This window comes from Macaca thibetana, chromosome 5 (assembly GCF_024542745.1).
Source record: "Macaca thibetana thibetana isolate TM-01 chromosome 5, ASM2454274v1, whole genome shotgun sequence".
NCBI classification, from domain to species: Eukaryota; Metazoa; Chordata; class Mammalia; order Primates; family Cercopithecidae; genus Macaca; species Macaca thibetana.
The window spans coordinates 87,867,432-87,884,691 of NC_065582.1; the positions used below are offsets into that span (position 1 = coordinate 87,867,432).

The window sequence follows — 17,260 nt, forward strand, 5'->3', positions numbered from 1 at the left end:
CCAAAATTCTATATATGAATAATAACCTGGTTAATAATTTGCTAGCCCTATATTAAGAATGGAAACATACAGAATTGACCCTGGAACAATACAGCAGTTAGGGGTGCCAACCCCTGCTGCAATCAAAAATCCACATATAACTTTTGATTCACCAAAAACTTAACTACTAATAACCTACTGTTGCCCAGAGCCTTCCTGATAACATAAACAGTCAATTAACACATATTTTGTATGTTACGTGTGTTATATTCTGTATTCTTACAGTATATGATACACAAATCCTAGAAAAAAAAAATGTCCTTAAGGAAATCATAAGCAAGAGAAAATATATATACTATTCATTAAGTAGATGTGGATTATCATAAAAGTTTTCATCCTCATCATCTTCATTTGGAGCAGGCTGAGGGGAAGAAAGAAGAAGAGGGGTTGGTCTTGCTATCTCAGGGTTGGCAGAAGCAGAAGAAAATCTGCATATAAGTGGACCTATGCAGTTCAAAACTGCATTGTTCAGTGCTCAACAGTACACACACATGCACACATGCACATAATCAGAAGATTACCTCATACTGTTTCCCAGAAATATCTAAATGCCATCTCTGCCGTTCATGTAAGTAAGATAATATGAATATTTTATTTAGGAGACTTGTAACAAAGTTCAAAAAGGTGTTGTAGGTACTATGAAGGATGCATGTACAAGGTATATAAGGTATATAAAGATTGAGAATGTATTTCCATTTCCACCTAATGAGTAAGAGGAGTGGGGCAAGGGCTAGAATGGACATAAAGTGATTATATATAGTAGCATACATGTGTGTCCTTGATACATACAAAATAATTATCTCACAGCTTCAAGTAAGTCATATATACCTACTGTTTGTATCCACTAATAACAAAATATTTCAGCTACTTGGGAGGCTGAAGCGGGAGGATCACTTGAGCCCAGGAGTTCGAAACTGCGGTTAGCTATGATTGTGCCATTGTCTTCCAGCCTGAGCAACAGAGCAAGATCCCATCTCTTGAAAAATGAAAAAAGAAAAATTTAGTCATTATATGAATTTACTGAAAATTTGCCTGTGAAAGACCCTATATTAGGTACTGGATGAAACAATATAAACGTTACCTTTCTCATACTGAAGAATATCATGGTCAAATTACCTAAAAATTTAAGGTTTGAAGTCTATCTTCATAAGTGACTTGAACACATACTTTTCACTTAAGCTTATGATCTAGAGAGTAAAATTTATGACTACAGTCCTTGCTCACCAAATACTGTAACCATCATGAATTAGTACATTTCCCTTTAACTAAATTATTAATAATATTTAAAAGAATCTTTTAAAGACAGAATTCATCCAGCAAGAACTAGGACATTGAAAGGGAAAAAAAATGGAGGTGGAAGTTAGAAATCAGATTTTAAAATGGAAGGAATTGTAGAGACTGTGTTCATGAATGCTATAATATATACTACGGAAAAGTGTGCATATATGTGAATATACATATATACATCTTCACACAATCTTAAATGAAAATTGTACCCCCAAAAAGTAATTTTTATGAGAAAATACAGATTTTTGAAAACTAAGTAGCATGGCTCCCAGAATTTAAAAAACCCCTTGCATGCAGCATACCGGCATAATCTTCAAATGCTGCCATAGAACATTATGAGTTGCATGGGTCCTGCTTCAGGAATTGTATCCACCAAGGCATTATGCCTCCTTTCGTGATGGTAGGACTTTGCCAAAAGAACACACTGATGCTAGTTTTTCTGCTAGGGCATCTGCGGGTGGAAGAATTGGAAGGAAAAAACATCCTAGGTCTATTATGCAATTTCTTTGTGCTTTTGCTATTTCTGGATGGATTATGATTCTGGAATGCCCCCATTTGGTTTCTTCTCATCTTTGTTTCTTTTCTCTCCCTCTTTCCCATCTTCTGAAGGTGAAAGAGGATGGTCAGTTAGGGATAAGGAGATGAAAGACATTAGCAAAAGGGTGAGGACAGGAATAAAATTCAAGTCATTTTCCATTCTTTTGACCTCTTCTCCCCTGTCTTAAAATCGGGACTAGTGGTGTGAAGAGTGCCGGAGGTATGGTGGAAGCATTACAGTTACAGGTTTTTCAGAAAAAGAACTTTGTATTCTTCTGGACACCCACTTCAGAAGTGCTGAGCCCATGTGTGGTTCGGTAAACTGGTTAATACCACTTGTTAGCAATAATTTTGATAGCTGGTCTTTAATTAGAAACTTTCTTTTGATCTTTCTACTCTTGTCATTCATTGCTTTGTCTCCAGTTTCCCTGGGTGATGGAAATTGTAGACAGTATGTTGAGAAATGTTTTCAAGTTTTCATTAAATACTAGCTTTTTTTTTTTTTTTTTTGGTCCCATCAAAATTTCAAATTAAAGTAAGAAAGACCCCCTGTTTTACAGATTTGGATATGGTCAGGCAACTTAGTACATGGCTTGGTTGACAGAGCAGTGGAATAAGATAGATTCTATTCCTTGGACTTCACTATGTACAGGGGACCAGTTGTGTTATTAGATATAATCGAGGTACAGTCCCCCTTCTGCATTCACCAAGTAGGAGCAGGCCCTTGATTACTAATTTTACATCTTTTACAGCATGTCTTTGAACCCAGGGTTCTACAGGTACTATAAAATGAGTGGATTGCATTTTTAAGACAGTAATTTTGACATCAGAAAAAGAACTGGCAGTCAGGCTTCCAGATTTGTGGGATTAGTATTCTTTTCATTATACCAAATTTCCTTCCAGCTGTTCTTCATACCTGCCAGTACAGCAGAAGAGCATTTATTTCTGTGGTGTCTGGTGTGCTCTGAAGGATGGTTAATCATGTCAGGCCTGCATGTATGTCAGAGTCTCTCTGTTACAATTGTTAAGTGACAAGAGGTCATGTGGAATTGCCAGTAGAATAAAGGAGCTCCTTGGTGGTAGACTGTTGTTCTTTTTTTCTTCTGTTTCTCAGACAAGGGCTCAGGAGGTGGTCTTGAGTGATTATTGAAGTACAACTATTTGTATTATTTATATTGTACTGGAGATAAATGTCTTTCAAGTACTTCAGAGAAGAGCACACTGTTAGGGCTCCAGTTGGGTTTTGTAATCCCAATGACAGTCAGAGGCAGGTGGCAGGGGCGGAGGATGTGGGAGGTGGAAGATGAAACGTTAACTGTGAATTTCGTGACTGCAGATATTTTGGACTGTTTTAGTTTTTTTTTTTTTTTCCTCATGTATTTCTGTGTTATATATTTATTTTACAAAAATATCAGAATTTTGAGTAACTTACTAATGTAAGGTTGTTCAAAAAGTATTTTTGCATAAATGTGTTGCTGAAGAAAAAAGAATACATATTGGTGTAATTTCATTTTTCAATTTAGGATTTTTCGAGCTAGAGAAAAATTAGAAAAAATTCTATTTATAGCTTATAGAACTACTGAGAATATTATTTATTGCATTAGTGATGAGGCCTTTCATTGTTTACAATGAAGTTTGTTAACATCATTCAGATCCGGAAGAGATTTTATAAATTATTTATAAACCCACATAGTTAGGTAACTGAGACTTAACTTAAAGATACTAAGTACCTTAGTCTGGTGAATAATTAGTGACAGATTCCATCTTGTAGTCTGGACTCCTGGCTTTCCAGTCCAGTGCTCTTCTTTAAAGAGATTAAACATGGAAGGATAAAGAATTTGTGTCCACAACTTGATAGACACTGAATTATTTATACTATTAGAATGAATATATTATGATGTACTAGAAGGATGAGGGACTTTAGACTCAGGCCAAAAGTGAGATTTACCTCTTTCTAAGTGTGACTGTAGGCAGATAACATCTCTGTTTGCTTGTTTTCAAAATATAAATGATAAGAACCACTTTTGAGGAATATTGTGAAGATTTGTAATTATGTTTATAAAGGGCCACACATAATGCCTGGCATATATCAAATACTCAGTAAATAAATGAAAATAAAATCTAAAAACAATATTTGCTTTTATCAGTAGGTACTGAAGTAAATTGTATTGAGCCAAGATCAAATGAACTTTTATCTCACCAGCTACAAAACAGAACTTCTGTTTTGTCTATTGGATGAGCCTTACCCTTGCTTGTGAATTGCATCCTGTTTCACTCAAACATGTATTTTGGCAAAAACTAAAACCTCTCTAATTATGAAATCCATATTCAAAGTTAAATTATTATAACAGCTAGGACTAGAATTCATACATTTATAATTTATGAGAGACAGCAGGAAATGAAAGAAAGGGAATGAATTTGGTGTCAGAAAAAGCTGAGTTTAAATAATGAGTGAGATCTGTCAGTTACTGGTTGTGTGATCTTGAGCAAGTTTCTCCATTTCTCAACCACAAGCCCTTTGTAACATAAGGGCAGTCACACCTGCTTCTCAGATTTGTTGTGCAGATTATTACATAAAGCCTATCTCTTGCCTCCAGGGCACTGTTAATTATAATATTTACTTTTCTTCTGCCTGCTATACCACCAACCTAAGGTTAATAAAAAGTGGGGGAACTTAGAGGAGAAATTACTCTTCAAAAAGACAATTTAAAGCCTTAAAGATTCATCTGAAGATACGAGGATGCATTTCTACTGTGAATATTCAGTGTTCTGAAATAGTAAAAACCTTTTACATGGAGCTAGAGCTCTGGTAGCACTTAGCAAAGATAGGAAATACGTCACCTTTCTTAAACTGAAAATCAAAAGTATTGGTATGGTAGTTTGCCTTGATTTTTTTTTTTATTTTGCATGTTTTTAATATCATGTAAATGTATCCTTATGGCATAAACGATAAAGCAACGTAAAAGGGAATGGGTTTACAGAAACATATGCAGGAATTAGAATTCCACAGGAAGAAGAGGATGACTACCTTCATATCAGTATTGCCTACACTATCTACATTTCTTGTCCCCAAAGTGTCTGTGATTATATGTTCCCTGGAACCATGTTGGTCAGCCAGAAATAACAATGCAAAACAAAGGCCTTACCATTCACAAGTACGAGTTTAGTTAAATGCAGGCTGCTAAAAACATCAACATATTGTTAGGCATATGATATATATAGTATCCACACCACAGAAAACGATATATTCTCCCCATACTCTGCACTGTTCAAACCGACCTAGAAGATTAAATTACTTCTGGGCCACATTTTAACAGAGACATTGCCGATCTGGCATGCATTCAGAATAGGTTGAGCATGATGAGCTAAAGCATCAAGAAGCCATGTCAAATTAAAGAGGATGAAAGGGGATAAAAATAATTTGCTTGAAAAAGATTATAAAGCAGATACCAAGATGTGTCTCCAGCTCCTGATCCTCCATTCTGAGTATAAACAAAAAAGTAATGATTAATTTTTCTGTATTTTCAACCCCGTAACATAAACAAGAAAAGATCCTATGATATCATGTAGACTCCGTTGGTTACTGTCTTCTAATGTAATACTAATTATGCCCTGAATAGATAATAAAAATGAAATCTTGCCAAAGCCTAAGAAGATATGCTTGAGTATCATATTTAATATTTAAAAGGCTGTCATTCAGAAGCAGAATGACAGCCTTTTAAATATTAAATATGAAACACATAGCAAAACTATGATCAGTGACTGGTAAAGGCAGGTTTAAACTCAACCTGAGAATTTCCTGCAACTTAAAATTGTCTATCCGTAGAGTAGGTGATCCCCACTAAAACAGGTGACTTTTCCTTTATTGAAAGTACTTACAGAGACGTGAAGCATGCAGATTTGTTTTCCTGAGTCATAGATGGACATCTTTTTCAGAAATCAAGGATAGAGTTAGATAGAAGCACATTATTTTGTGTGAGATTCAATCCAAACATTTTATTTTATTAAGTCAAGAAAGCTATCTACCATAGGGTAACTATAGTTAACAATAATAGATTATAATTTCAAATAGCTGGAAGGAGAATATTGAATGTTCTAAACACAAATAAATGATAAATGTTTGATATGGTATTTAATGTATAGCTAATTACCCTGATCTGATTACTGTGCATTATATGTATCAAAACATCACTATATACCCCATGAATATGTACTATTATTATGTTAATTTAAAAAATAAAATAAGCATTAAAAAATAAAGCAATCTAACTTAAACTATTTTGTACAATTGTTGGGAGTTCTACTAGATGAAGTTTTATTTTTAAAAAATAAATTCATTCAAATATTTCAGGAGATTATTATGTCAAACTTAGCTGTGCCACTTTTATTAGTGTCATCAGATATCAAATTTTAAAACTAAAGTATTCTTGGCTGAAAGGGGAGCTTGATACAATTCCTGAAAGACAGTGGATTAACTATTTTGTATAAATATTTTCTAATTTGTTATACAATTCCATATTAAGTATTCATATATTGTGTAGAATAAGGTTCAAGTACATAAGTTATATAAGCATTCTGGGATGCCTAAGGTATGAGCCTGGATGTTTTGGAACTTCAGTCAAATGGTTGAATTTTCTTGATGAGGTAAAGCCATACATAGAAGCCGAAATATGTCCTGTGTTTCTGACATCCTTTTTTGGTTATTTTTAGCTGCAGTATTGAAGTATGAGAACAATGTTATGAATATCAGGCAATTCAACTGTTCTCCTCATCCATACTGGCTTCCAAATTTCATGGATGTTTTTACTTGGTCCCTGCCTTTTGTTGGGGAAAAAGGTATGTTGTGGAATCCTGAGATGTTCTTCTTAAAATAGTTTAGGAAGGAAGGAAAGGAGATTAAACACTCAGAAAGAGAAGAACTTTGGCCCAGCCAATAAAATGTACAAGTTGTACAATGAAAGATGTGATTTGGAGGTAGAAGTGTGTCACTCTGCATCCTATTAACAGAACACAATTGGTGAATTAGTGGGAAGCAGAAAAAAACAAAAACAAAAACAAATATTTAGGAAATTTTTACAATTTTATTAGAATAATATAACTCTTTAAAATATAATGGAAATACAGCTTTACCTGGTTTCAAGTAATGTCTACACTTTTTCCTTACCCCTTTGTACTATAATCCCAAAGGACTATTTAATTTTATCTGCCAAATTAAAAGATTATCTGCCAAATTAAAAGATTAGGATAGCCATGCTCTATTTACATTTCTGATGTTAATAAATTATTATTTAATAGTGCTTAATGGCTACAATATTTTGAAGAACAATATGTACAACAACAACAAAGTAGTTCATCAATAATGTAGGCATTAGCACATTATAAGGTACAGAACAGGAGACAAATTTACATTTTAAAAGTTGTTTATTAACTTTCTTCTTGCCTGCCTTCTTTCCCCCTCTGTTTTGCTTTCATATGTTGACTTAAACTCCAACAAAAATTTTGAGGAAATGCCTGCACCACTTGTTTTTCATTCAGGAGGCCTAACAGTGATACACAGATTGATTATCACGTATCGTCTCATATTTTCCATGAGAAGGTGAATGGGCATTACGAGAAAGATGAGTGTTCCCTACGTATCACAGTAATGATGTCCTATAAGGAGTATCAGAGAAAAGCTAAATATTTTTCTGAAACCCTAATTGTTGTTTTCCCTTTAAATGCCCTAAAATGATTAAACCAGTGAAGTTTTGAGTTGTCAGCAAAGAAGTCTTCCCTTTGGATATCAAAATAATCAAAAATAAATTTTTAATAGTCTCTGATAAATAATCCCAGTACTACTCCATATTGCAACTTTCTTGCACTGATCAAATTGGAGTAGCATCATCGGTTGACTTCACTGGAAACAGAAGCAGTGTGGATCCTGACAACTATGGGGCACCTTTTGAGCACTCTATTTGAATTGTTTCTATTAATTATTAAAATTTGGGACATTTATTAGAAATTAGCATATTAATCTGTTGGTACACAAAATCCAGTTTTGATAATTAAACTGAAACTCTGGATCAATGTTGGCTCCATTGAAATTTCACTCTGTATCATACATCTTCAATTCTAGAAGGACATTTTTTGAAATAGCATATTACTTTAAAAACTAGCTCTCAAAGAAGCAGTAGACAGGCTTCTTTTCACGTGCATAGTAGAATCCAATCTAATTTCAAAAATTGTTAAATGTAAATAGCATGCTTTGTAGTATAAAAATAATGCAGTACTAATTTCCTCTGTACAACACTTTTATATAATCCTACTGTAATCTATTAAGTAAATTTCTGATTAAACTGCAACTATTTAATTTTTTAAGCATTTTTGAAAATCAAATTTAATGATATTTCTGTCAATACATTTTTAAAATTAGTATTCTGAAAAATACTTCAGATATATTAGTTTCTCAATCAGCAGTTTGTAATAAACACAAAACCACATGCCTATAATGGCGTGAAGTTCTCTAGGTGATTAAAAATATTTTAAAAATTCATCATTCTTAGTCCCTACTGAACAGAACGTTGTAATCTGATCTGGATTAAGCCTTATCATTGTGTGATAATAAAAATTCAAAAAAACCTATTTTCTCTTTCGTTGATTTATAGTATATTCACATCCACATATTTGATTTGTCATTGTCTATTGACCTAGAGCTAGTAAATATTACCATTAGATATCATAAGCATGAGCTAATAGTTTTATAAAGTCTGCATAGAATTACAAAGGCTGTTTTTTATGATCTGGATGTTTATGGAAACTGCTTCTATATACAATCTAAATAAGAAATGTTATTGCTACATTTGCTCATTAACATTGCCAGAGTAATAGTTAAGGTTGTAACAGAAAACCCCCTGACTTTTCTTTCTTTGCTTTCTCTCTTTAGTGACTGAGATGCTGGTAAATGTCCTCAACATCTGCTCTGATGATGAACTAGGGTCAGAAGAAGATGGATTTGATGGTAAGAGGCTTGAGCCTTTGTGCTAATGCTATTTGCCAGATAATTACTTGGAGTCTCATTGCTAAACCTAAGAATACATTTCTAAGATTTGGATTATGTTTAAAACATAACATATTACGCGTGTAATCCCAGCACTTTGGGAGGCCGAGGCGGGCGGATCATGAGGTCAGGAGATCGAGACCATCCTGGCTAACACGGTGAAACCCCATCTCTCCAAAAAGTACAAAAAATTAGCCAGGCATGGTGGTGGGCGCCTGTAGTCCCAGCTACCCGGGAGGCTGAGGCAGGAGAATGTTGTGAACCTGGGAAGCGGAGCTTGCAGTGAGCCAAGATCACGCCACTGTACTCCAGCCTGGGTGACAGAGCCAGACTCCATCTCAAAAAAAAAAAAAAAATAAATAAATAAATAAAAAAACATATATATATATATATATATATAAATTGAGAATGAAGGATATGATTTTATTTTCTGTTTACTTTTTAAAAGTATAAGAAACAAATTTGAGAATTTTCTCATTACTTTAAAAACATTGTTAAAGTAGTAAACTGTTTTAATAAGCTTTCAGTAGCTCATACTGCTAAGTGACCTTTTTTGGCTTTTTGATACAAATGTAATCCTTTATTTTCTAACAAATGTTACCATTTACTGGACAATTTCTTTTACCAGGCAATTTAAAAATGTCCTCTAATGGAATTGCTCACGTCAATTATTCAAGTTTTGATATTTATGGTAAAAGAAGACATTTACATATTGATATATTGGTATTTATGTCAATCCCAATATTTCTTCTTTCTGTAGTAATAGGTAATGAAATAAACTATAAGGAGTTTTTTATGTTTTTTAAGATATTACTTGGTGTTTACCCTCACAGAGTATGCTTTTTCTGCAAGGGGCACAGATCCATGAAGTTAAATATGGAGGAGAAAATTACCCTGAGTCTTACAAAAGCACCTCAAAATGAATAGAAACTGACAAAATGTACTTAGAGAAGAAAAGCATAAAAGCAAACTTTACTGCATTTAAGAAGTACAGTTGGGGCTGGGTGCAGTGGTTCCTAGCACTTTGATAGGCTGAGGCAGGAGATCACCTGAGTCCAGGATTTTGAGACCAGCCTGGGAAGCATAGGGAGAACTCATTTCTACAAAAAATTAGCCATGTGTGGTGGTGCATGATTCTGGTCTTAGCTACTCAGAAGGCTAAAGTGGGAGGAAATCTTGAGCCCAGGAGGTTGAGGCTGCAGTGAGCCATGGTCATACCACAATACTCCAGCCTGGGTGACAGAGCAAGATCCCGTCTCAAAAAAAAGCAGAAGTACAGTCAGCCCTCCATATCGGAGGGCTCTGCATCCATGGATTCAAACAACCTCAGATTGAAAATAATTCAGGAAAAAGTTGCATCTGTACTGAACACATAAGACATTTTTTGTCTTGTCATTGTTCCTTAAATAATGCAGTTTAACAACTATCTACATAGCACTGACATTGTATTCAGTATTGTAAGTAGTCTGGAGATTACTTAAAGTATACTCAGAGGTCCTAGATTCAGGACACTCAGGGTTATAAGATGCATTAAAAACCTATTCCTTGAAGAAGTTGCAAACTGGTTGGAGAGACTGATGCATAAACCAATAATATCAATAAAATGAGACAAATTATAAATAAAGGGTGAAGAGGGCAAGGGAAACTAGATATTATGGTGAGTTTAAATGGATAAAATTCATACCTTTAAAAACTGCACTGGAGTAAAATGAAAAGAGAATGTGGTCCTTTCTGAAAGTTGGTTTCCAAATGGCATGATTTAATGTTTACCTGAGCTTAATACAGGTCATGGCTATAAATGGAAAATACCTAATGCTACAGGCAAAAGTAAAATAAACCTGTTCATACACTCATGTAAATAGAGTCTATATACTTAGGTAAATTAAATGTATAAGATTTATTTCTAACATCTCATAGTTTTTCTCCTTTCTGCAACTTCTCTTGTCTTTATTACTTTTCTTCATATACTAGTTTTGAGTCATATACCACATTGCAAGGAGATGTGCAACATAGGGAAGGAAAGGGAAAAATTGATATATTAAAAAAACAACTTTACTGGGCTAAATTTAGAATATATAAGAACTTAAATATATTGACATATTTTGAAATATGCAGGAGATCAATGGACATTTTGTGCTTTTTCTAAATTCTAGATGTTTCATATGTTATAGCCACAGTTTGCTACTGTTATCTTTTAAATGATAATACTATTTTCAGAATGGCAGAAACTATTTCCTAAAAAAATACTAACCACATGGAACCTAAATCTTAAACATCAACAAACATTTTTCAGTATGTACCTTTCACTATAGTCCTTTTATTCTTTAAAAGAAAGATTAGCATTAATACAGTCATAATCCCCTATTAACAAATGTTTGTTTTGCCAAGTCCACTAGCCAGTATTTATGATATAGAGAACAAAAATGTAACATACTGTAGAGAATAAGAATGTGTAGACCTACATATGTTCGTAATTTTTATGTTAATCCATTCACTCAGCAAATATATATTCAGTATCTACTAAGTACTAGGTACCATAGCCAAAATGACTGTACATTTCACTGTTACATGTTATTCCTGCACACTTAAACATCACCAAGACTAACCCTGTGCTTACTTCACTTCTAGTAAGCTCCCTTTACTCATCATCTCAATCGCTTACGTGAAAGGATTTGTCAGATACTTTTTAAAAAAATAATTAGTTCTAATCAGTGTGCTGTGCTCATCACCAATTACTTTTTAAACTCTGTTTTAATTCCAATTATAGGAGTGTATGTTTTTCTTAGGGCCCTTGGAAGAATTTTTTTCTTTCTAAGCAGACCCCTGAATACCCACTTTACCACTCTTTAAGTTTTAAGTCAGTCCTGCAGAGAAATTTTGTCCTCCCAGGTGCAGGGAGGAAGATGGTCAGGAATACCTAACCTGCTCTTACCAACTAGAAAAGATGAGCTTTATCTCTCACTTTTATCCGCTTCCTTCAGTGATCCATTCCTATCAGGTTAAACATCATTAAGTTATTTATCGTTCTGAACAGTTTATTCTACTTTAGCTTATTTCTGCTCAGCTGTATTAACAGTAAGATTAGTGTTTTCAAAATTTTAAGCGAAATTTACACACAGGCTAATTAAAACATGTAATGCATATTAAAAGTCCTATGTGTCTATATATGACTTGTCAGTTTGGGAGCGAGCAGAAAGAGATAAAATTATTGCTATATAATTTTTAGGGATAGACAACTGAATTTCCTTGGTTTCCTGTATATTGGACCTCACTTAACCAGTAGTATGTGGGTGTTTTTTCTGCCTTTTTTCCCCATCTTATTTAAAATTTGTTGGTGTATTTCCCTTAGTCAAACTAAAGAGAAACAATCATCTAATCTTATGCTTTATTTCTTTTGTATATGTACGTATGGGAGGAGAAGGAAGAAAGAGATGAGGAGAGGTGAAAGAAAAAATCCTTCTGCCTGATTGGGCTTTGCCAGCATATGATAGCAGTGCAGGCCTTGGTTCCATGAGCAGCATCAGATTCAAATTTCATAGAAAAAGAGCCTAGAGGAACTGAAGAAGAGAAATTAAATTCAGCAAGGAGAGGCATCATATACATTATGCATTAACGATAGGTTATGATTGAGAAGAAGCTGGTGCTTTGGGAAAAACATATTAGGTTCTACATTTACCCTTTGTGAATAGTTTTCTCCTTTCTAAACAGGGTGATAATAGAAGAATGCTGAATGCCTCTCCATTGAATGTGGAAACTGATGGGCCAACATTAGTGTGATCTTGTCTGCCCACATTTTTCTAGATGCAAGTTTAAGAGCATGTTCAGTGTGAACACTGAGGACTTTAGGGATCTGAGTCTGAGATGTGTCAAAGTTAATCTTAATAGATGCTCTCCTCGGTTTGTAACTGTGACTTCTAAATGTGACCTTTTAGTTCAAATCTCATAAATTTGTCATTTAGAAAAAACACAGAAATGAAAGTTTTAAGTTTTAATTAAAAGTATATTTTGCTGGGTGCAGTGGCGCATGCCTATAATCCCAGCACTTTGGGAGGCCAAGGCCGGCATATCACTTGAGATCAGGAATTGGAGACCAGCCTGGCCAACGTGGCAAAACCTTGTCTCTGCTAAAAATACAAAAAAATAGGTGTGCATGGTGGTGCACATCTGTATTCACAGCTACTTGGGAAGCTGAGGCACAAGAATTGCTTGAATCCGGGAGACAGAGGTTGCAGTGAGCCATGATTACACCACTGCACTCCAACCTGGCTAAAAGTGAGACTGACCAAAAAAAAAAAAAAAAAAAAAAAAAAAAAAAAAAAAAAGTGTATTCTACTTAAGATATTATATATTTCAGTATGAGCAATCAGGAGTCCTAGCACTTGATGTAACAAGACAGCAAAACTGAATTTCCTCAAAGGGTTAGGGTTAGGGTGCTCAAAGATGCTCAAAGAATAATTTGTAAAGTTTCTTAGAAATCCTTGATTTTCTTTGGGAATACTGTTTATTGATAATATATATTGAAGTGAGTTTTTGTTTGTTTGTTTGGTCGCATTATTTCCAACCTCAGGATAAAATTTCCAAATTTCTGCACCCCATCCTTCCTGCCTGCAGCCTGTAGCCTGTCTCCCTCATGGGGCTGGCTCTCTTCTACTGCTTGCCAGGCTCCTTATTTGTTGGCTGAAAAGGCAAAGCAGAAATCAGAAGACATCCAAAGACTTAAATAAAATTCTTCCTTACATTGCTGTTTATTTTAAGTGGGCTATCCCTTCATGAGTCATTTATCAAGCCCTTCTCAATACTTCATTCCATCTCCAATGTGAATGGGAAAGTCAAAGGTAATAATAGTGCCTGTACAGTCCATGACTGTCTTTTATCTTATCAGCTTGACTTTTTAGTGTCTATAGCGCCTATAGCAATTTAGAGATGCTCCTCATTTCCTTCAGAATCTGTCAACTCGTCTTTACTATTTAATGATGATGTTAGTGACAGCAACTAACACGTACATGTTAGGGATCAAGCTTAGTTCTTTAATTTACTAATTTTACCTTCTGGCCAACAAAAGATTTGTTATTATTAACTGTCATTTATGTTAAGTTTACTAGGCAATTTATATTATCTTTCATCCTCAAAACAGCCTATTGATATATGTACTATTATTATCCTTATTTTACACATAAAGTGATCCAGGCTCAGTAAGTTGAAAACCTAAGTTCATCCAGCTAGCAAAGTGCACCAGAGCCTGGATTTAATGTCTGCCTGGTTGTCAGGCTCTTAAACTTCCCACCACATGTGATTACAATGTTTGAAATTTTTTTCATTCACTGTGATGCTTTAAAAAAAAAAAACTAATAAGCAAATATAATATGCTTTAATTTGTTCTATTAAATATACTGTAAAATAAAATATAAATATAACAATATATAAGTATACTATAAAATAAAAATATTTTATGAAATGAAGAAATATATTTTGCAGTATTATTTGGCCATGAAAGTCAATGCATATGAAACAATATCATTCTATTATTTTAACATAGGCTAAGAAGAAATGTGTTTCATCTTGTGAAAAATTTAGGTGTATCTGAGCAGACAGAAAGTCTTCTGGCTCAGTCAGGCTTCTGGATAGAAACCATGTCATGATTCCCTCCTCCTTAGCTTCTGTCTTATAAGTAAAGGAATTTGATAGGCTGTCTGGAAAAAGATTGCTGCTTTAAATTGGCCTGTGGTCGTCTTTGTTGAAAATAAAATTAAAAACTTCTGTTATCTTGTAAAGTTTGGAAGCAGTTTAGTGCCAATGAATGTCTTTTGATGATCTAATTTATATGTATTAGGGTCTTTGTTTCCTGTTTCCACTTCTTATTTTGGATGATAAAATGATAGTCTGGTTTCAATTTAGAGTTGTTATTCACTGGAACACTTTAGAGAAAAAAGAAATCCAAGTAGAGATATCACATTTGGTAGATAATGCACATTAATGAAGAAGACTCATTTCAGACCAAGCTTTAGTAAGTGATTCCAAAGTAGAGCTAACAGAAATCAACCTTCATTACAAGGGTTTCTTTATTGTTCATTATTATAATAAGGAAGTCTGGAGAAACAGTAAGCATTGGAAACCTAGTGATAGTTTTGTAAGTTAGGAATAGTTATTTATCTGGGACTGTCTTTTAGGTCCTAAAATCGTAGGCACTGAGATCACTTTTTTAAAAAATACAGATTATGTTTGAGACTGTGATATGTGATAAGTCTCATTCACCAGAAAAAACTATGGAAGTGAAACTGAAGTCCTGTAGAATGAGAAAGGAAAGAAAAAATAATAAAGTGAATACATTTCAAGATAAATACAGTTTCAGGCTGCACTGGAAAGACTTAATATTAAATTAGAATGTATGTGTCTGCTTTTATCTAAAGAGCAAACCACATGGTAGAACTCTTATCCTTTATCAACGTTTTTGCCTTATTCCTAGTGTTAACCATAAGCAGGTGAATATGTAATCAGAGTAGCTTTTTGCATGCCTCTGTGAAATCATCTATATCGTATACCAGAAAATTATCTTCCATAGTCTGCCTTGAATTAGATAATTCTTCATGTCTATTATCACAGATTCTAGAGTATCTCCCTGCCTATTTCTGTCTAGCTGTTAACAGTTGTAGAGAACTTAAAGTGCAAAGTTGGGAATTAGTGTGACTAATGTAGTATCTTACTGATCCTTGAGGAATACTTTTCTAAGGGTATGAATATATTATTTTCTACCAAAACTGTATTTATTTGCCATGATGAATGTTTGACCTAGCAAAAAGCATTTGACACTAATAATTCTTTTGTAGAAATGCCTTGGCACCCCAAGCATAAAGGGATTACCCCCAAATCATTACTTTCAGATAGTCACAGAATCTAAATGGGTTTGATTAATTTAAAAATCTAAATGGAGTGAATAAATTAAGTTTAAGGATTTAACTGTAGAAAGTCCCATCACTTTGTGCATTTAGCAGCACATAGGCTAAGAGCCATTAGCTTGGAACTTTTTTGTGTGCTGTGATTATTATTTCTGAGCAACTCATTTTAGCATCCTATATTTCAATTTCCCAATCTAAAAAAATGATGTTATAGCCTGTAATATTTGACAGTTTAGGGGGAATATATTACATTTTAATATAAAAAATAGAAACAAACCCATTTAGACATACAAAAGAAAATATGCTCTAAGGAACACAGTGGTGATGAGATTCTTGTTCTGTCAACATTGAAGCCTAACCTGAAGTTAGTAAGTCAAGGAGTAACATAATAAAAGCAGTATTTGAGAAAAAGCAAAAACTTTTTCAAGCTTAGATAAATGCTTGGAAAATGAACAAAGGGTGAGTAGGGATACAGTTTAGGAACTTAATAAAGTATCTTGAAGTTGCACTGACAAGATCTGAACAAAAATATTGTTAAGAAAAAACATTAAAAAGGAACTGTTCAAAAGATATTTCCGAGGACTTACAAAGTAGAATCAACAGGTCTTAGATAGAGGGGCAAAGGAAACAAAAGTTGAGTTTGATGGTTCAAACCTAGGGCCATAGGAGGTATGATAACATTTATGGAAAAAGTCACCACCTCCAGGAGACAGATGAGTTATGTTACAGGCAGGAGTTTGAATAAAACTGACATGTGTAATTCTAGAAATGTCCAAGCAGGATTTGGGAAAGGAGATCTAGAAATTGAGAAAGAAATTGGGGCAGTGACAGAGGCCTAGGATTAAATAATAACTGAATTTATTAAGAGTGAAATAGGCCTCCAAAGTTGCTGATTTGGAATAAAATCTCACAAAATTGAGGACTGATTTTTAAAATTAGCCTGCACTGTAAAAGCTGGAGATGAAAGAAGGAGAAAATAAGAGTGATGAGAGAGCACAAAAACCAGGTTTGTGTAGCAGTTCAAGCAACAGCTACTTAAAAATATTTGCGCCCCGTGCGGAAAAATTAATATGAGATATAAGTCTGGCCAGAATTAGGACCATGACTTTGGTTATCAGATATCAGATTGTTGAAAGAGGTGAACAGCAAAATTTATTTTATTTTTACAGTAGCATGTAGAATTTAAATCATTGACAAAAGCAAAATACTAAAATAAAATTCAGTGTACCCAATTCTAATATCACATTGTGTTTTTACTTTACATATTTTTATATCTGTGTATTCATTAAAAGCAAATATGGACATAATATATTTTACCATATATTCAATGATGAACACAACACATGTGGTCTCTGCCTTCACTGAACTTGGAGTCAAGTGGAATAAGAAACCAGTTTTAAACATGGTAGTCATGCAGAGGATATAGGTGTTTAAACATGCTAGTCACAGCATATAGGCGTTAGGGGAG

The 17,260-nt window shown here is 34.0% G+C and overlaps 1 protein-coding gene across 6 annotated transcripts in view; it reads left to right on the plus strand.

The window, feature by feature from the left end:
* Window positions 1–17,260, plus strand: part of PPP3CA (protein phosphatase 3 catalytic subunit alpha) — a 330,028-nt gene that overhangs the window by 282,796 nt on the left and 29,972 nt on the right. For all 6 annotated transcript variants that reach the window (XM_050791104.1, XM_050791105.1, XM_050791110.1 and 3 more), the window contains 2 exons: window positions 6,574–6,699; window positions 8,786–8,860. In XM_050791104.1, coding sequence (XP_050647061.1) covers window positions 6,574–6,699; window positions 8,786–8,860 — 201 coding nt within the window. The remainder of the gene's footprint in view (window positions 1–6,573; window positions 6,700–8,785; window positions 8,861–17,260) is intronic.